At 42.4% G+C, this 20,443-nt stretch overlaps 1 protein-coding gene across 3 annotated transcripts; it reads left to right on the top strand.

Moving 5' to 3' along the window:
* Window positions 1-1,300: 1,300 nt before the first annotated feature.
* LOC129168167 (N-acetylglucosamine-1-phosphotransferase subunits alpha/beta-like) lies at window positions 1,301-17,937 on the top strand. 3 transcript variants are annotated; one of them, XM_054753125.1, is made up of 19 exons: window positions 1,301-1,455; window positions 1,666-1,760; window positions 4,890-5,000; window positions 6,661-6,854; window positions 9,342-9,406; window positions 9,472-9,606; window positions 9,798-9,950; window positions 10,039-10,233; window positions 11,083-11,253; window positions 12,562-12,685; window positions 12,770-13,041; window positions 13,106-13,305; window positions 13,381-13,600; window positions 13,668-13,781; window positions 13,892-13,977; window positions 14,050-14,148; window positions 14,231-14,398; window positions 16,950-17,037; window positions 17,109-17,937. In XM_054753125.1, exons 1-19 carry the CDS (start codon window positions 1,336-1,338, stop codon window positions 17,124-17,126), a joined length of 2,628 nt encoding a protein of 875 aa, XP_054609100.1. In that variant the 5' UTR covers window positions 1,301-1,335; the 3' UTR covers window positions 17,127-17,937. The 3 variants fall into 3 exon arrangements, with proteins under 3 accessions (XP_054609100.1, XP_054609099.1, XP_054609101.1); XM_054753124.1 differs by having other exon boundaries at window positions 12,767-13,041; XM_054753126.1 differs by lacking the exon at window positions 16,950-17,037 and having other exon boundaries at window positions 12,767-13,041; window positions 14,231-14,368.
* The last annotated feature ends 2,506 nt before the right edge of the window (window positions 17,938-20,443 follow it).

Below are 20,443 nucleotides of genomic sequence, written 5' to 3'. Positions count from 1 at the left end.
TTTTTAAATATAAATATAAACAAAACCTAATTAAATTTTTGTTTTTGTTTTTCATGATATTGCAACTATTTAAAAAAAATCCATATTTTATTTTCTTATAATATGTATTCTCATAAAATTACAACTTTTAAACTACATCGTTTTTCTTTTCATAATAATTCATTTTTTATATTTTGACGTTGTTTTTACATTTTCCAAATATTTCCACTTTCTTGGTAAATGATCCTCATCAGTTTTCTTCTCGTAATGTTGTTCAATTTTGAGCGTATACATAGCGTATTCATAACGAGTTTGACGTATACATGACATATTAGTAACTTATACAGAACATTTCTATAACTTATAGACAACTTATACCAACGAATGCGTAGCGTGTTGCCGACGTTCACAGCTTATGCCCAACACCAGTCTAACTTATGCAAACCGCGTGGCAGCGTATGGCCGACGATCACGTGCCGTAGCCTATAAAAAGGCTGCCACTTGATGACTCAAATCATAACCTCACTAGACATCGCAGTGTCAACATCACCATCATGCCGAAGAAAATTTTGAAGCCCACTGCCAAGAAGTATCAGGGCAGTGACGGAGGGATCCATCACCACCCACAGCCTCCCCCTCCCACTCTCACTCTGATGGAGATGACACAGGTTCTAACGCCTCTCAGGCATCGTCAATGGTATCGGAAGCTGCTTCCCCAGTGGCCTCCATCTCCTCTCAGCCAACCCTTGCCAAGAAGAGAGCCAAGAAGACACAGTTTTGTCTCAAGGTATGTTGACATATTACGACTTGTGCGTAACTTACAAATAACGTGTGTGAACGGGCGTCAACGATCGCATAACTTATTGCCCGCGTATGCGGGACGTATGAATCATACGTTGACATACGCCGAAAAGTTTTGTGCATGCACAAAATTTTTGGACGACTTGGACGTACTACGACTTATGCCGGCGTGCTTCAGCGTGCTCTTTACTTATGCAAAACTTGCCCATAACTTATTCGACGTACGCCAGCGTATTGGCCAAATGTTTCATACGTTGGCGTACGCTGGCTAAATCGTCATGGTGTCACAGGGCCTTAAGCCAATGGTCAATTTCCTGTTTTGAACTTTGCTGTTGCATGTCATCTTAAGTATGATAGCTCAAAGGATTGTTAGTCTTATCAACGTCATGTAATGCTTTTGATGCTGCAAGTTTTGTGGTGTCAAATGATTTATATGGAATGCAGTTGAAAGGCGGAGACACAAGTAGGAAAGCCCTAAATGATTACACCCACCGGTGCACTTTTGCATGTGAGGAAGTCGTCGAGGTGTGACGATATGCTCCACTCCTGAGAAACATGCGGGTATTCACGGCACTTCGGAGGAAATTTCACACCCGCCTGTCTCAGAGATACAGATGTCACGTCTACTGCATGGCCCTCATCCTTGTCATAGTGACTATCTACCAGACAGGAGAGGTGAGTTGCCTTGGCCAACATTTGCTAGAAACCTTCTTATAGTAGTTGACTTGGATGTTATAAAAGTAATATGTCAGTTGTCGTCTAGTATTCTAGTAGTGTTGTGTCTGCCGTGGAAGGCAATTTCTTATATATTACTTACTATATTATATGATTATCTACTAACAGACGTTTGTCTTGATATGATGGTAATTACTGTCAATCATACAGATTGTGGATAAGCGGAGTCGGGACCGGTCTTTCCAGTTGCATGAGATGTTTGAGCCGCACCAAAACTATGAGAACTGTACATCATTCCACAGCAGGTGAGCAACGCACCTCAGCCTATGAAAGAACATTGTTTCATGGTTTCATGGTTTAAGCTTCGGGATGCTCCATACTGGCTTTCTTACCGATATACTGATATTGACCAGCATCAGTCATGACTGATACAATCTTGGCAGCAGATCTCACCTCAAACTCATGTCCTGGAATGACCACATTTCCAACAAGACACATTTAAGACCTTTTATGGAGGTTCATTTCTTTATTAGCAAAGCAAATGTATGCGCTTTAAGATGAAGTTCATTACAATACAGTGTAACTATGACTTTTTAGCTCACAGTTTTGACTTTTTATCTGATAATTTCAGCACTTAAACTCAAATGTCACTTTTTATTTCTTAACTTTGACGTTTTATCTCATAAATTCAACATTTTATGTCAAAATTGTGACTTTATTATCTCATAATTATGACTTTATTAACTCATAATTATGAGTTTTTATCTCATAATTTAAACTTTTTATCTACTAATTACCACTTACTATCTTATAATTTCGACTATCTCATCATTTTGAGTTTTTATCTCATAAATTCAACATTTTATCTCATAATTATCACTTTTTAGCTCGTAATTTAGACAGGAGCGAGTGCTTCCTGTCCTGCGCTCTATTTTGGCAAGGTATACTTCCTGCTGGGTGGAAGAGGCGTCGTCAGACGTAAGCTGCTGGTTCATTGTTGTTGCTTGTCTCTGCACCGGTGCTGTCACCTGAGGAGTACACTTACCTGAATTTCTCACTTACCTTGGTGTCTCAGAGCCATTTTTCCTCTGTCGCCTTTTCTTTGTTCCTGTTCACGCACCATTTAAAGATCCTGGCACCACAATCCTTTGTTTTTGCACGTCATTGCCTTGTCTCTGCATACTGGGGGGCCAACACTTGACAGCCGCTACCGCGCCGTGACAATTTATAATATAAATAAATATAATGACTTTTTATCTGGTAATTTTAACTTTGTCATGATTCTGACTTTGTTTTATAACTTTGACATTTTATCAAATTTAAACTTTTTATTTCATTATTATGATTTTTTATCTCAGAATTTTGACTTATCTCAATAATTACTTATCTCATAATTATTACTTTTTATTTCAAAAGGGAAAGGCTTCTTGAGACGTCATCTGTACTTCTGTGAAGAAAGTGTCGGACGTTTCGCTCCTCATCCGAAGAGCTTCGTCAGCGAACTAACAAGTGCTGGTAGCCTAGGCCTTAAATACAGTAAGATTGGGCGGAATTGGTGTGCGAAGGTCCCCTGCCTCTGTTCTAGAAAGGTTATTGTTCCTGATGGCCGATTCAGCTGCTGTGATATGGTCTACTGTGGGTATCGTTTTAGGAGTCACTGAGAAGTTGAGACCCTTGGTTAATACTGCCTTCTCTGTCTCTGAGAGGCTTCTGTCTGACAGATTTTTGATCCAATTTTCTTTAGTATTGGTCTGATTCCCCCCCTCCTTAGTGTTTATGACAAGCTGTGGTCTATTTTCCAATAGAAGTTTCTGGAATTTTCCCTTATGCCTTTCTTTGGTTTTGCTATGGTGCTTCATATAACCCGATTTGATAAATTCACAAACCTCCTGATAGGTTTCGTGTGTAAGCTTGGTTTGCAGTACATCTACACCTTAAAGCAACCAATCACTCTTTTGAGGACAGCGAGGTAAAGATTTTGGCCAAAGAAAACAGATGGTTTGAAAGAGGAGTAAAGGAAGCTATTTTTGTCAAACAACAGAACCCATCATTGAATCGGAATGGTGGTTTGAGGTTTAATTTGGACCCTGTGTTCAGCAGGTTACTGAGACCAAAACCCACAGCTCTTAGTCTTGCAAATGAGGTGGAGCCAGGGCCGAGCCAGAACAATAGATGCTAACGAGCCAGTATCAGAGTCGTTCATACCCAACTACAGGGAGCTACACTTCCCTTTGTTCGGGGGTGCTAATGGCAGGATTAGACCACAACTCCGCCCATTCTTAGTGTAAGGAACCAATAGGAGGAGGGTGTTGGCACACCAATTCCGCCCACTCTTACTGTACAGATGACGTCTCAAGAAGAAGGGGAAGTTTGACAGGAATCACCAGTCAGCCATGGCCAAGGTATAGACCAGGGGGTGCCCATTACATCAATCGTGAGCTACCAGTCGGTAGTTTGGGTCGCTCACATAAACGTGACTTTCTAACATCAGTCAGCTGACATTAACCCTCCGTCCTGATTCGCTGGTGCTCCCCCTGCATCAAAGATTAAGTGGTGAAGAGACATCTCAAACTACACACGGAGATGCAACTTTCATCTTTATTATTCCAATCGTGAAAGATGTCTATATCTATAACAAATGTTATCCGTTCACATGTAGCGGCTAGGTAAGTAGAGAAAAAGTCAACTGTTGATGGTTTTGCTTTGCGTGCTGAACTCCACTACAAAATGCATGTTTTCTACACTTCTGTTTCTTAAACTATTATTTCATGATGAATTGGAAAATGTGCTCATTGCTGAAACCTTTAGAATATGTTTCCTTGACTCCGGCTGCATTGTCTTTTGCATCATTTTCATTCCTTGTAAATCTGTAATGTTTGATAGAAAATGTTAACTGGACGTAACACATGAACTGTGTGTATAATGAACGCTGCATAGCTTTTTTGACTGATAGTTTATTTACACAACTATTGAATTTGAATTATGTGTAATTATCTTAATTGCCATATTGAATTGTGATTAGAGATTAGAAAGTCAAAAATACTAATACTAGCAGTTTCACACCTCTCAATTTACCGGCCGGTCTATGTTCCCACCCGCACCTATGGTCATGAGCTTTGGGTCATGACCGAAGGGACGAGTTTCCTCGGTAGGGTGGCTGGACTCACCCTAAGAGATAGGGTTAGGAGCTCGGGCACCCGTGAGGAGCTCAGAGTAAACCTTCTTCTGCTACACATTGAGATGAAGTTGCTCGGGCATCTCATCTCGGGCATCTCATCCCTGAGACTGATGCCCCCACACCCCAGCTCACAGGCTGAAAAAGTATGATCATTAGGATTTGGTCATTGTGGTCAGGCTGAAAGAGTGTGAGCAGCCCTGCTAGAGATCAACTAGTCTTTGATGCTGGCTAGATTTCTTCTTCTTCTTTCTTGCAGAGAGTGCACGCCCATGCCCATCGATCTGGTGTACACGTGGGTGAACGGCTCAGATGTGACCCTGCTGAGGGGCCTGGCGGTGGCCAAAGTGCAACTGGAAGAGGAACTGGGGTGGGTGAGCGTGTAGCGTTGCTTACAATGACCGGGCTGTTGACTGCTTGAAAAAATGTGAAAGCTTTTTTCTGAAACTGTTGAAATATTTCACAATAAAAATCCCCAAATACAATCCAAACATAAAAATCGTTGTATGTTTATTGAGTTTGGAGATGGCTTATGCAGTAATACAGTAATATAGTGTAAAATAGTGTATAAGAATGTCTGTCTAATAAATGTCATCATTACCATCAGGCATCCTTTGTGCTCAGCAAACACTTGGAATGAAGTGCAGAGTTCAAGGTTTGGATCTGCCTGGTCTGCTTGGCTTTGTCTGCCGTTTACTTATGTATGTATGTATGTATGTACTTTATTTATCCCACAGCGGGGAAATTAACTTGTTACAGCAGCAAGTAAGCAAGATACGCAAGTAAAGAGTACAGTGTAAAGAATGCATAGTGACTACAACATGGTTCAGGTGGTGCAGGTGGTGTAGAGCCTGACAGCGGTCGGTATGAAGGACCACTCCTTCTTACACCGTGGGTGTAACAGTCTGCTGCTGAAGGAGCTGCCCAGGGAAACAACAGTGTCATGTAGCGGGTGAGAGGTGTTGTCCATGATGGATGTCAGCTTAGCCAACATCCTTCTCTCCCCCACTTCCTCCACGGAATCCAGAGGACTGTCCAGGACAGAGCTCGCTCTCCTGATCAGTCTATTGATCCTGCTCCTGTCCCTTTCCGTGCTGCCCCCTCTCCAGCAGCCCACAGCATAGAAGATGGCTGAGGCCACCACAGAGTCATAAAAGGTCCGTAAAAGAGTCCTGCATACACCAAAGGACCTCAGTCTCCTCAGCAGGTGGAGGCCACTCTGGCCCTTCTTGTAGAGGGCGTGGGTGTTGACAGACCAGTCCAGTTTGTTGTTAAGGTGAACACCCAGGAATTTGCAGCTGTCTACCAGCTCTATGTCCGCTCCCTGGATGTTCACCGGTGTAAAGTGAGATGTTTTCCTCTGGAAGTTAATGATCATCTCCTTTGTCTTGCTGGTGTTGAGTTGCAGCTGGTTAAGCTCACTCCAGCTGACAAAGTCCCTGATGACCGTCCTGTATTCCAGATTGTTCCCCTCTGAAACCAACCAACGATGGCTGTGTCATCGGAGAACTTCTGGATGTGACACTGTGTGGAGTTGTGTGTGAAGTCCGATGTGTAGAGGGTGAAGAGGAAAGGGGAGAGCACCGTACCCTGAGGGGCACCTGTGCTGCAGAGTACCATGTCAGACACACAGTGACGGAGCCTCACATACTGTGGTCTGTTGGTGAGGTAGTCTATAACCCATGCAGTCAGGTGTTGGTCTACTCCCACACTCTCCATCTTCACTCTGAGTAGAGTAGTAGTTACTTCTGGTACAGATAGAAACCTGTTGTTCTACATTATAGCAACCTGGGGGGGGGGGGGGGGTGACCGAGATTACACAAGTGTCAGAAAAAGTGTGAGTGTGCGGATGAGAATGTTTCAAACACCACAGTTATGCTCGTAAATATATTTTTATTCATTCAAGTCCATCATCACTGTGCAAAGATAACCATCAATCTCCCAAGTACAAAAAAACCCAACAGAATTTAAGGTTTCGTGCTGTTCATTGGATAGCAACATGATGCTTTTTGGGTCTCATTTATTTCCAGGGAGAAGCCCAAATGCCCGCTGGCCCACTGCTTCCCAGCGCCGGTGCTGGTGCTCGATCCTGCTCTTCCTGCCAGTATGACGGTTAACGAGCTACCTCTGCTGTCGCCCTCCCTTTCAGCTGCAAAGGAACTGCTGCAGCTCAACAAACCGCTCCAACCCGTTTCCGCTGTCATCTTCCATTCGCAGGCTGACGGTAAAGATTTAAACCGCATATTCCAAATTGTACCTTGAATGCAGCACCAAACACAGATACAGTAATATTTCATTAATCATCGTATTGCCGATTATTGCCTTACTCACCCCCCCCGAACATGCTTGTGCACCGCCCACCCAATGTAACAACACACCCTGCAGCCCCACAGCCAGATAGTGGAGAGGCAAAGAGATGGAAAACGGCCCAGCGAAGCACAAAGACAGGCGGCAACAAACACCCAAGTGCACGTCAGAGCACCGCCACCACAACGGACCCCGCTCCAGGATGCCCCCCGTTTTAAAACACAACTTAACCATGACTTAAGAACTATCAGTTTGGAAAATGTTATAAAGCCATTTCTAAAGCAGTGGGACTCCAGCAAACCACAGTGAGAGCCATTATCTACAAATGGCCAAAACATGGAACAGTGGTGAACCTTCCCATGAGTGGTCGGCCAACCAAAATGACCCCAAGAGAACAGCGACGACTCATCCGAGGTCACAAAAGACCCCACAACAACATCCAAAGAACTGCCAGCCTCACTTGCCTCAGTTAAGGTCAGTGTTCATGACTCCACCATAAGAAAGACACTGGGCAAAAACGGCCTGCATGGCAGAGTTCCAAGACCAAAACCACTGCTGAACAAAAACAACATTAAGGCATCATCTCAATTTTGCAGAAAACATCTTGATGACCCCCAAAACCTTTGAGAATATGGTCTGTGGTCTGACGAGACAAAAGTTGAACTTTTTGAAAATGTGTGTCCCATTACATCTGGCGTAAAAGTAACAGCACATTTCACACCAACAGTAAAATATGGTGGTGGTAGTGTGACGGTCTGGAGCTGTTTTGCTGTTTCAAAACCTGGAAGACTTGCTGTGATAAATGGAACCAAGAATTCGGCTGTCTACCAAAAAATCCTGAAGGAGAATGCCCGGCCATCTGTTGGTGAAAGCAACTTGGGTTCTGCAGCAGGACAATAATCCAAAACACACCAGCAAGTCCACCTCTGAATGGCTGAAGACTTTGGAGTCCTGACCTGAATCCTGTAGAGATGCTGTGGCATGACCTTAAAAAGGAAAAGCCTCCAATGTGGCTGAATTACAACAATTCTGCTGAATTCGCGCTGGAAGAGACTCATTGCAAGTTATCACAAACGCTTGATTGCAGTTGTTGCTGCTAAGGGGGGCCCAACCACATATTAGGTTTAGAGGACAATCACTTTTCACACAACGCCATGTAGCTTTGGATTTTTTTCTCTGTTATTTATTATATGTTTCATTTAAAAACTGCATTTTGTGTTGGGTTGTGTTGTCATTGAGTAATATTTACATTTGTTTGATGATCTGAAACATTTAAGAGTGACAAACATGCAAAAAAAAATAAGAAATCAGGAAGGGAAGTAACACTGAAAGTACTCCCTGCCTTTCATGCCCCCCCTGACAGTTCGCTGCTCCCAGGGGGACCCGACCCACTATTTGAGAAGCACTGTTTTATAGTATGATCATGTGGACTTGTAACTTGCACGCTGAAAAACTGTGTACAACGTATACATAAATATTCATATTTAGACAAATACAGTAGTAAAAATATTCCACATTTATAAATATATTTTCTATATTTATATTAGGAGGTAGATCTTTGGGACTTTTGAAAAGTAGCTCACAGGCTGAAAAAGTATGAGCACCCCTTAACTAAAGTAAGTTTCATTTCATTCTTGGTGTGAATTCCGACTTACTCTAAAAGTCGACTTACAGGTACGGAACTTGTTCGTAACCCGTGGAGCACTCGTAAAATAAGAAATGATCACAATGAAGCCTGTGATGTGGTTTTACAATTGCAGTCATGTTGAAATAGTAATTCATTGAAAAGAAATGATTGTTGTCTTCACTGTGACAGCAAAGCGAAACCGTTTTCCAAACAATAGTTAGACAGAATGGAAATGTCATTTGTGGAAGGTTGTGATTGAAATGCTTAGAAGACATGTCCGCATACTTGCGATACAGACATCCTGAAAGTCTTATCATTAGCCGACGTCTATGGTGAGCTGCCAAGCCTGGTTTCAACCCATCTTCCTCATATTTTACACACATGCGTTTGTTAGTTCCCTACAGGTGTGTACCACATATTGTTGTGAAACTTTTGTTGCTGTAATGACAGCATATATACATATATATATATATATATATATATATATATATATATATATATATATATATATATATATATATATATATACTGTATATATATATATAGCCTCATCTTAGGTTTCTGCCCTGTTTCTGATCAGGAAATGTGTAAATTCAGTGATTTTTTACTTTAAAATTTAAAAAAAAGACTGGATTCATACAGAAAATTAATTCATAATACAGTAAAAATATAAATATTAAATATATGAATATTTATTATACGTTGTCATGATTTGTATTTTTTTTTCACCATGGCTCTGCCTCACCTGACTGCATGTCACTGTGTTTTGTATTCCAGCTGATAAGGCATTGGCAGGCGTGCTCAAAGAAGACCAGACATTCTCCGTCTCCAGAAGTTACCTGGTGAGGTTTTGTTGTCTATTTGTCAAACGTTACATCACCAGCTGGTTGTGTGTTGTTGTTGACAGACCACGGACAAAGAGCCTCCAGGTCTAATCCAAATGCAGACTCTGGCTTATCTGAGCGGATTCCCGGCGTCCTTTAGAGTATTGGAGGAGCTGCGAGCCAAATTGCCCACTGCCATCACTGACAAGATCACTACGGTAAAGCTTCTTGTCTACAATGTACTGTACCAATATGAGCCCTAGTGGTAGAGAACATGCACAACCAATCATAAGTTTTTATTCAACCAACCAAAACATCATTATAATAGGAAAAACACTAATTGTCATCATACTGTAGTGGGCCAAATCAATCCCTCACTGTACTGTTTGTTTATGCATGTGATCCTCAGTGTGAGTTGTACCCTGAAGCCAGTATCGCTCTGCTACACCTCAAAAGTCCACAGCACTTGACTGATCTCCTCCAGGAGGCTAACAATAAACTGACGCTGGATGGAAAGGAGTTGGCCATCAGCCCTGTGTACTTATTCTATGACATCATCAAGGTTGCACACCACTGCAAAACACAACTGCACTAACTACCATGTTGCTGGAATAATACCTCTATGACAGTGTTCAACCTTTTGTCCTCAGCCTGACTTTACAAAGAAAGAGACCAAAAATATTCTGAAAGCCAACCGCTTTGAGGACAATGATGCGCTCCGCCATTCACTGCGCTCCGTGGAAAAATACGCCCCCTGGGTGCGACACATCTTCATTGTCACCAACGGGCAGATTCCCTTCTGGCTCAACCTGGAAAACCCCCGAGTTTCAGTTGTCACACATCAGGTAAAATTGGAGCCTCTCGCACTCAAACCCCCATTGCTCAGGGCCCCTAAACCAGTGGTCACCAACCTTTTTGAGACCAAAATCCCTGATCTTGACCATGATTCATATTTAAAACTTTGTCTGTAAATACAAAGCTTTGTGTTATTATTGGTTGTTGGTGTCAACATTTCAGCTTTTTCTCATTGTGCCTTTTGCTCTATTTTTACTGTTGTTGCTGTTTCTTAAATGTAATTTTGTGTCTACAGTGATGCAATGACAAATGAGCCACGGGCTGCAGTTTGGGCACCCCTACTTTTGTGGATCCTCGTCCGGGCCCGACTCGTGGCGTCAGCTGCATGAGCAAACCACAACTCTATTTGGCTTGTTGTCGCGGACGAGCGATGGTAGTTGAGGAGGGAGGGGCTGGTCAATGCGTTAAAACAGTCTGCCCTTACGAGCCGCGTTGAGCAGGTTGAAGATTTTTTTGGAGGCGCACATCTATGGAGATATATTTGTGCCTTTATTTTGAGGTAGCAAAGGCAGATTTGGATAATAATAATCTGAATAATTATAATAATAATAAATACATAATAATAATAATAATAAATATAATGATAATTGAATAATTTCTGTTGTGACGCAGGCACATTGCTGCGCTCTGTCACTCCCTATATTCCTCTGTCTCAACCTCTGCACGCTTGTCGCCCAAACCTTGTTGCTTGCACAACACGCCAGCCGGTGTGCTAGCGCTGGCTTGCGTGGCGACCCCAAGTCCAAACTAACATGAGCAAAAATGTCTTGCAGAACTGGTAGAACGCTTGTGCGAGGTTACAGTATCTCAAATGAGCATATATATCTTCTGAATTGCAGGAAATCTTCTTGAACCACAACCACCTCCCCACCTTCAGCTCCCCCGCTATTGAGAGCAACCTCCACCGCATCCCAGGAATTTCTCAGAAGTTCATTTACCTGAACGATGACGTGATGTTTGGCAAAGACGTCTGGGTGGACGACTTCTACACCCCATCGAATGGGCAGAAAGTAATCTGAATAGAAAAATGGTCAAACATTTGCATAAAATGTACACCACTCTTCTATATCATGTCACTAGGGTGACAACATACTGTACCTGGTCCGTTTTCCACTTTCCCCTCAGAGGTACAACATTTTGTCACAAGGGTGACAACTAGGGATGAGCGAGTACACCAATATCTGTGTCTGTATCTGTATCTGTTCACCCATCTAAATTATCCATATCAGTAGCTGTACTTGGAGTGGGCGAGGCATAAACCGGATGTGGGCGTGGTTTAACCGGAAATGGGCGGGGCTTCAATCGGTACATTATTTTAAGTCTGAAATTGACATGGATTGATCAGAAGTTGCTATATTTATTGTTTATTATTCAGCTATATGTGTACTGTGTATGTGTGTTAACACGAGCTGGCTTGTGAAACGCACCGCCTACATTACGAAACAAGTTTAAGATTGCGCCGTGCATACTGCAACGTATTGAGAGGGGTGTAATATTTGACCACCATTATGTATAAAATGTAGTATGATAGCCATACAGGCAGAATGTTTGATGCAGGTGTACCTAATGTTGTGGCCAGTCAATACACGTTAGTGTTACCACTGTCTGTATACTGCCAACTGAATATTAACAAAATTGTTATATTGCAGGTAGCACGCCTGTTTTATGGTGACTTCATAGAATAAGACAAAAATACACTTCAAGAAAAAAAGCGGTCATGCTACCCCAATTGAGTTGCATGAGTGACTGACGTAAAACAGGCCTGTACAGCGCTGTCTTGTCAAATGCACCGCGTACTTTACGAAACACGTTTACCAAGTAACTTTAGATACAAACCAAAATAGAGGCAAGCTGAGGAAAACCTAAAAAATCCACTTGACAATTGCATCGTGTACGTGAATGAGGCACTGCTCAGCTCCTATGTGGCTCCATCCTGCACAGTGTGTCTCAGGAGGGGCGGTCGCTGTGTGTGACTGGCCAATTGCAGAGCGTGAAGAGTGAATACATCATGAGGATTTTCTTTCATCACGACTACGGATAATGACGAGATGTACTCGTTTCATGCTCGTATTCGGCAAAAATGCATTATCCGTAACGGAGTATCTGGCTCATCCCTAGTAACAACATAAAAACATTTACTTTTGCTTCCTTGTCTTTGACAGCTTGGGAACATACCTGGTCACAGGAAAACAGTTTCATTCAAGGGTAGAAATGTAGATTGTGTCTTAATAGACAGAAACATTGACTCTTACACTGTCACTACTGCTGACAGCGCAGCGTGAGCACACCAACACAAGTGTCCTCTTACTTTCTTGCAGGTCTATCTCACCTGGAGGGTTGGCCCTTGTTCCAAGGGCTGCAGAGGAGCCTTGATCAGCAACGGGTACTGTGATCAGGCATGCAACAACAATGACTGTGAATGGGATGGAGGAGACTGCAAGGGTACAGACATCAACAATGACTGCACTAACCTTTTGTTCAGATTTTAAACACATTACATTTAATTGCTTTTGGTTGGTGTAGCAGAGAAACGCAGGTCTGTACGCAGTGTTGGCATTCAGAGGGCCAGTACAACTATTGGAGGTCACCTTCCTCAAGCTATCATATCCCAGGCCGCCATCCAAAAGTTATCACTGACAACAGCATCACCATTCTTGAATGAGGACAAAAGTGTTCCCAAAGCGGGATTGTCCGTTGCTGCTAAAAAGCCAATGGAGAGAAAGCTCCAACAGCATGTCCCCTCTAACAAAGGCTTCCTGCCCTGGCAGAAGATGGAGTACTTGGAAGACCTACTGAAAGTGAGCATGATCTACATCTCTAGCTTTGTACTTTGTCATCACACCGTGTCTTTTGTGTTAACAGGAATATGAGCATCTACATAGAGTGCTAATGTATGAGACCAATGGTGCTGCCACTGGCCGAAAGCTGCAGGACAGTTTTGGTGCTTCCTTAAGCTATGTTGATAGGCTGTACAATCGCAAGTTTGGGGTCATGCCCCGTAAAGTGATTGCACACACACCCCACATGATCGACAAGTTTATCATGCAGGAGCTGCAGGACACGTGAGTGCTCACAGGCTCTGATGTCACATCTTCAAAGGTCTGACTGCTAAGGCTGCCTTGCTGATTTTCTTGCAGATTCCCAAAAGAATTTGAGAAGACCTCAAGCCATCGCTTACGTCACACAGATGACATGCAGTTTGCCTTTTCCTACTTTTACTTCATGATGAGCGTCAAGCAGCAGGCTGACATTTCAGAGGTGTTTGACACAGCGGACAAAGACCAGTCTGGCGTTCTGTCGGATAGTGAGGTTGAAGCCCTCGCTACGAGAATCTACAAGCAACCGCTCAAGCCTAGGGTGGGTCCACTTATGAGAAACGGTGGACCAAAGATAGCTTATGATGATTGTGACTGCTCCCTTCTAGGACTTCACGAGTTTGGTTAATGAGTTGATCACCTGTTCTGAAATGCTTCCAAATGAAGTCATGCAGAACCACCAAGTGACATCCCGTCAGGAGGTCTACCATGACCAAAACATGGTGAGCCATGAACCTCTATGTCTCAGCACACAAAAAGCTTAATTGTGTGGTTGTTAGCTTTGTGGTTGTAAATATTCAATAATAAAGTTGTAAGGTTTCTTTATTGACAGCCTCAGATCACAAAATATCTCATCCTGAACTGCAAGCCCGTCACGGATCATATTCGTCGAGCCTTCGCAGATAAGAAGAAGTACAAGTGAGACTTTCACAGTCAACAAGTTGGAATAAACATCTCTACGCTGTTGCTAACAAGTCTACTATCCCACAGATATCAGATCATGGGGGAGCAGGAGATACATTTTAAGTTAATCAAGAACGACAAGTCCATGAACATTCTGCATTTCAAAGACATTCAGAACAATGCCAAGTAATGACAACACTCCAAACCATAAAAGCATTTCAATTGATGGCATTTGAAATTTAAAATGCTTCTGTGCTTGCCCCAACAGGAAGTTCATCTGTTTGAATGATGACATTGATCACAGCAAAAGCAATGCCAATGAAGTGAAAGCAATGCTGGCAGAATTCTACAAAGCCATGTTCCCACAGCCATCCCAGTTTGAACTGCCCAAAGACAAGACCAACAGGTTCCTGCACATGGATGATCTCCAGAAATGGTAGGGACCATGATGAAGACATCAGTCCAGCCAGTAAAGCAAATACTAAAAGAACTGCAAGTATCAATGTAACATTTTTACTAGGGGTGTAACGGTTCACATGGATGTACTGAACCGTTTCGGTTCTACATGTTCGGTACAGTCCAATTGCGTAGCGTTTCGGTGATACACTAAGTCCCAAACTTATGAAAACAATTGGTCCCAGACGACCGTTCGCAAGTCGATTTGTTCTTAAGTCGGAGAAAAGGTAATATTACCAATGATATAGGTACTACATGTACGTGTATACATATACAGTATATGTGTATGTATGTAAATATGAGTTTGAATGCAGTAGTAATATTAAACCAGGATAATTAATAAAAAAAAACAATAATAAAAATGATATAATAATTCGTAATGATAAATGTTATTTACCTTTGAAGAGGAGTGGTCGACCATACGTCGCTGTGGAGGAGGAGGAGGAGTTATTGAAAAAAGTAAAAATCATTATCATCGTTAGACTCTTCTAAAAGAGGTAGTGTTCTGTGGGTGGTGTAGAATTATAAGCAGGCCTATTAACTCTTCATAAACTTTAATCACACACTCTGTCGGGGTTGTATCATACAACTCTTAGCCTTCCTCTCTCCTCTTCCTCTCTTTCTCTCCTGTTGGTCCCATTAGCAGTGTCACAGTGCCCTCTACTGGTCAAGCATGTACAGTAGCAGTAGAAATACTGATGGAGCAACTACAAGGCAAAATAAAATAAAATATAGACAAGTCGGCTTGTGTTCGTATCCGCGAATGTTCCCAAGTGGGATGTTCGTAAGTTGGGTACCTAGTGTACTTTATGCTATTTTTGTCATTAAATTTATCTAGTGATTTAAGCGGTTCACACCGAACTATAGTCCTGGGCAAGTTTCTGCAAGGATGCCTCTGAGTGTCAGACACTACTGACTGAGGGGGAGCAACGCAAGTAGCTTGCAGGCGTAACAAATGGCATCATGGCAAATGCAAGCGAGAAGCCTGAGCTGGAAGACCCTCCCATCTCACTATGACCTCCTGTTTGGGAACACTTTGGCATCCCTGTTAAAATTACAGATGGACAAAGGCAAGTGGATAAATCCACAGTTGTGTGTCAGCATTGTTCCACGGGTATTGGGTATGCTGCAGGAAAGACGTCTAACATGTTAACGCACTTAAAACGTCATCATCCGGCAGTGAATGTTACATCTACAAGAAAGAAAACCAGCTTAGTGCAAACACCGATAACTTGAGCATATTAACAACCTCAAGCGAGCAACTCTGACCGGGCCAAAGCAGTAACACATGGTATTGGAGTTTTTATAGCCACAAGATTACGTCCATATTCAGTTGTTGAGAGTGGTGGCTTTAAGTACAGTCATGGAAAAAATTATTAGACCACACTTGTTTCTTTAGTTTCAACTAAAGGTACCGTACCTTTGTTTGGACACATGCAACAAAAACAGCTCATAACATTTTTTGGCAGTACAATCCTATAGTTATTCATGTTAGAACTTAAGTGATTTTGGTTATTACCAAGAAAACTATAGAAGTGGCTAGCTCTTAAATTAAACTCTTATGAGCTATATTTTATCATCATTATATTGTTTTCCAAACAAATATACTTTCAGTTGTTCTGGGCATTAAAATGGATTAATAAACCGAAGAAACAAGGGTGGTCTAATCATTTTTTCCATGACTGTATATGATTAAAGTTGTTGAACCTCGCTACGAAATAACATCACATCTTCACTTGAGCCAGAAACTTATACCAGCACTTTATGAGAAATCTAAAAATGATGTCAACGAGCTATCACACGGGCAACAGAGAGCTATTTATCCATTACATTTCGCCACAATGTTTAAACAATTGTTTAAATACAACAGTTTTTATTGTATTTTATTATTTTATGATTATTTTTCTCCAAAAAAACTTATTATTATTACTTATTAATTTATTTGTAATATGGTTCATGGTTCATGGTTTGAATTCATCCTGAACATGCATATGAGTCAAACAGTAGCACATCACATAGTACAATTCACAATTTTGCATGTCCAAAAAGGAGTAGGAAGAAGCAAAGCTTATTTAATCCTACCCTTCATCAGTTTCATCAGTTTCATCAGTTGCAATACATTTATTCACCTCTTGTTCTTCCAAGTGTACTTTGTAGGTCTACATGACAATGTAGTGCAATCACAGCCAAGGTTTTTACTTACTGAAAGGAAGCTACAGGGAACTACAAATATCACCCAAATGGGTTGCCTTTATTGATTTAAAAATGTTCTCTTTGCATCTTTTAAATAAAAGCATTTTAAGTCATTTTTTCTTCCTTTTTTGTACCAAAAATTAACCAAACAGAGTACTTCAATAAACTGAACCGAACCAAAATTCCTTTTCGTGCACTGTTACACTCCTAATTTTTACCAAAGTCGTTTAGGTTGGGTTCCCTCCACAAAGTCTTGTGGAATATGTAATCTTTCTAGCACATAAACGTGGACACACACCAAAAACACTTCCTAATTAATAAAACCACGCATTTCCCAGGCACGCTTACCAGGAGAAGTGGAGGTTCTACAGATACTCTGCCATTGTGGTCTTCATCATCGTCACCCTCAAGTTCATCTCCAAAAAAGTCAGAATCCATGCTAAGATTACTTACGCATTTGAGGACAATCACTCACACTGTCCCCATTTTTCCTGCAGATGACTCAACTGAAATAAAACCTGCTGCACATAGGCAAAAAGTCGAAGATGTAAAAACTTTAGAAAATGTGAAAGAGGCAGACCTCCCAGGCCAGTGGAGCGGATCCAATCTCAGCAGAATCCAAACTTCCTTGTGTTCAGTGAAATACAACATCTTTAGCTGGTGAAGGACCAAGTGAAGAAGTCCCAAAAAGTCACTTCATGATAAGCTGTGATAAGCTTATGCTTCGTCTGACTCCTTTTCGGATGTGTTTGTATACTATTGTTTTCAACATTTTTACTTCTATTGTTCATTGTTATATTGTAATGTTGGGAATAAAAAAACTTGATTCATTCATCCATCCATCTTCCGCTTGTCCGAGGTCAGGTCGCGGGAGCCTAAGGCAGCAGCCTAAGCAGGGAAGCCCAGACTTTCCTCTCCCTGGCTACTTCGTCTACATTAGGCTAAATACCAATTCTTCCCTCCTCTTACACTAACCCTACGTTTTGCGCGTTCACAAGAATCAAGTGGTGTCCCAAGGGGTAAGAGGTAAGTGCTAAGGGGTGTACAGCAGAGAATGGAGTACCCACATCTAGTCAAAATGTGATGACGTCATATAAATTTAATCAGTAGAAATAATAGGTGGGAAACTAACTGTCATAATGTGATTGGTGAGTTGTGAATATGTGTGATGGTGGTCCTCTTTTTTTTCTTGCACATATCCAGAGAGATCATTTTGAAACTCTCGCTGTTTTCCTACAGCTGGCTCTCAGGGTCATAGGGGTGACGGGATGACGGGGTTACGTATAAACATTTGGGAGCTCATGTTTCCCGAGGAATAAATTGTGATTGATGAGTTGTAAACATGTGTGATGGTGGTCCTCTTTTTTTTCCGCACATTCATCACATTGTCAGGAGTAAAGGGGTGAGGGAGGAGGTGACGGGGTGAGGAGGTGGGGACACCCTTAGGTATAAACATTTGGGGGCTCATCTTTCCCATGGCAATAATTTGTGATTGATTACTTTTAAACATGTGTGCTGTGTATATGAAATTGTCAACGTGGAGGTGATATAGAGTACCTAACCCTAACCCTAACCCTAACCCCAACTAACGAACACAATTGCTTCCAGTCGAATTGTTCTTAAGTAGGGAAAAGGTAATATTACCAATGATATAGGTACTACATGTACGTGTATACATATACAGTATATGCGTATGTATGTAAATATGAGTTTGGATGCAGTAGTAATATTAAATGAGGATAATTAATATCCGGGTTGTATCATACAGCTACAATGTAGCTTTCTCTCTCCTCCCCTCCTCCCCTCCTCCTCCCCTTGTTCTCCCGCTGTTGGTCCCATTAGCAGTGTCACAGTGCCCTCTGCTGGTCAAGCATGTAGCAGTCTAAATATGGACTTCTAAGGCAAAACACATGAGAGATTTAAATACACCTCATGGTGATACTTGGACACGTCATCAGTGATAAACCCGGGGTCATAGGGTGTTTCGGGTCTTTAATCATCAGACACCCTCGCCCCCGGGCGACCCAACCGGGATTGATCAGACCCCGGCTTGTGTCCAAGTAGCGCACCACGGATCCCCCCTACGGATCCACAGCCACCAGGATCCTTTTCTGCGGCCTCAAGGATGTTCTTGGTGGCTTTCTTTGACTGCAGTCCTCTAACTCCAAGGAATTTGAACACTCGCTGTAGTGAGTGGCCTGCGAAACCTCTGCAACCAATTTCGACTGGTTCACAGCGGGCTTTCCAGCCTTTGCTCCGGCACTCCGTAATGAGCTCAGAGTATTTGGCCCTCTTACGCTCATTGGCTTCGTCGACCCGGTCTTCCCAGGGGACTGTCAGCTCCAATAGCACCACCTGCTTAGTTGACTCCGATGTTAGCACCATGTCTGGCCGGAGCGAGGTGGTAGCAATGTCTGCCGGGAACTTTAGTTGCCTTCCCAGGTCCACTTGGAGCTGCCAGTCACGAGCGGTGGTGAGAAGCCCTCCTGCGGTGTTGAGCTAGTGGCTTACCCTCTGCCCTGCTCTGATGAATGTGATTGATTGCTTTGGGGTGACCTGGGACTTGCTGTACTGTATTGCAGCGCAGATGGAATCGGCCAAGGCTTTTAAAACTTGGTCGTGGCGCCAGCGATACCGCCCCTCCCCTAGAGCCTTTGGGAAACAGCTCAGGATGTGCTCCAAGGTTCCCCTCCTCTGGCAAAGCTTGCACTCTAGGGTGTCTGCCAGGCCCCAGGTGTCCAGATTAGCTGGACTTGGAAGGACGTCATACACTGACTGTATGAGGAACTTTGTCCGCAGAGGTTCCGCTCTCCAGAGCTCTGCCCAGGACAGTTTGCGCAGTTCCACATGCTCCCACCTTGTCCATGCCCCCTGCCTGGACATGCCAACCATCCTGCAGCAGCGTTGTTCCTCCACCTCTGCCCGGATCTCATTTTGGACAAGTCGGCGCTTCTCATTGCCGCGAGCCTGGTCGTACCGTGGCCTGGGAAAGCTGCCAGTGCCTGCCCTACCCATTGCCACGGTTCCCACCAAGGTCTTGCGTCTCAGCCGCACCTCTGCATGAAAATATAGTCGGCTTCTGTTCATATCTCCAAAAGTTCGCACGTCGGATGTTCGTTACTAGGGGACTTAGTGTATTGTGACCAACAGCAAATTGTGTGTGACACATGGAAAAGGAGACAGCTAGTCCTCTGGTGTTTTAAGAAATGCATGAGGAGGGGGATTGACACATGTTCTGGAAAGTTGGGAGAAGCCACAGGTAGCATGATTGCTCAAAAAACAGCATCATGACAGTTGTGGCATATCAACAGCAAATGAATGATGTGTCTGTACGAGCATTTTGCAATTACAGCGGAAGCTCTGAAGATAGATAAACACACATGTTTCATTACGATGGCAAATATATTTTTGTATTAGCAGCTAGCCATGTTAAATATACAGTATGTATATACATATATATATATATGTATATATATATATATATATATACATATATATATATATATTTATATTTATATTTATATTTATATATGTGTGTATATATAGTCTGAGGAAAAGGAAAATTCAAAAAGTTATATCTCATAAATGTTTAATCAATTTCTCCTAGACAACTTTGAGATCTGTGTGACACCAAACTGAAACTAAGGTTTATTTCTCCAGTGTCTCAGATTCACAAAATCTCATTTGTCTCAATCCACTCTCTTAAAGTTCCAGAGATCTCAGCATGACCTCATATAATTCTCAGAGTTCCAGGTGGGAGGGCCTGTTAGGTATTAACATTTGGGGTTTCATGTATCATGTATACATAAGTTTTTAATGTCGTTTTGTGTAA

The sequence above is a fragment of the Dunckerocampus dactyliophorus genome, chromosome 15 (assembly GCF_027744805.1).
Source record: "Dunckerocampus dactyliophorus isolate RoL2022-P2 chromosome 15, RoL_Ddac_1.1, whole genome shotgun sequence".
NCBI lineage: Eukaryota > Metazoa > Chordata > Actinopteri > Syngnathiformes > Syngnathidae > Dunckerocampus > Dunckerocampus dactyliophorus.
Note: the sequence above shows the minus strand (reverse complement) of the source record. Positions and strands in the feature narration are given on the sequence as shown.

Bases quoted from the DNA above. Each gene is read 5' to 3' on its own strand.
- LOC129168167 (XM_054753124.1), top strand. From the start codon at position 1,336: ATGCGGGTATTCACGGCACTTCGGAGGAAATTTCACACCCGCCTGTCT. The intron at 11,254-12,561 runs GTAATCTGAATA...ACTTTCTTGCAG, and splicing joins CCCCATCGAATGGGCAGAAA to GTCTATCTCACCTGGAGGGT. The intron at 13,978-14,049 runs GTGAGACTTTCA...ACTATCCCACAG, and splicing joins GCAGATAAGAAGAAGTACAA to ATATCAGATCATGGGGGAGC.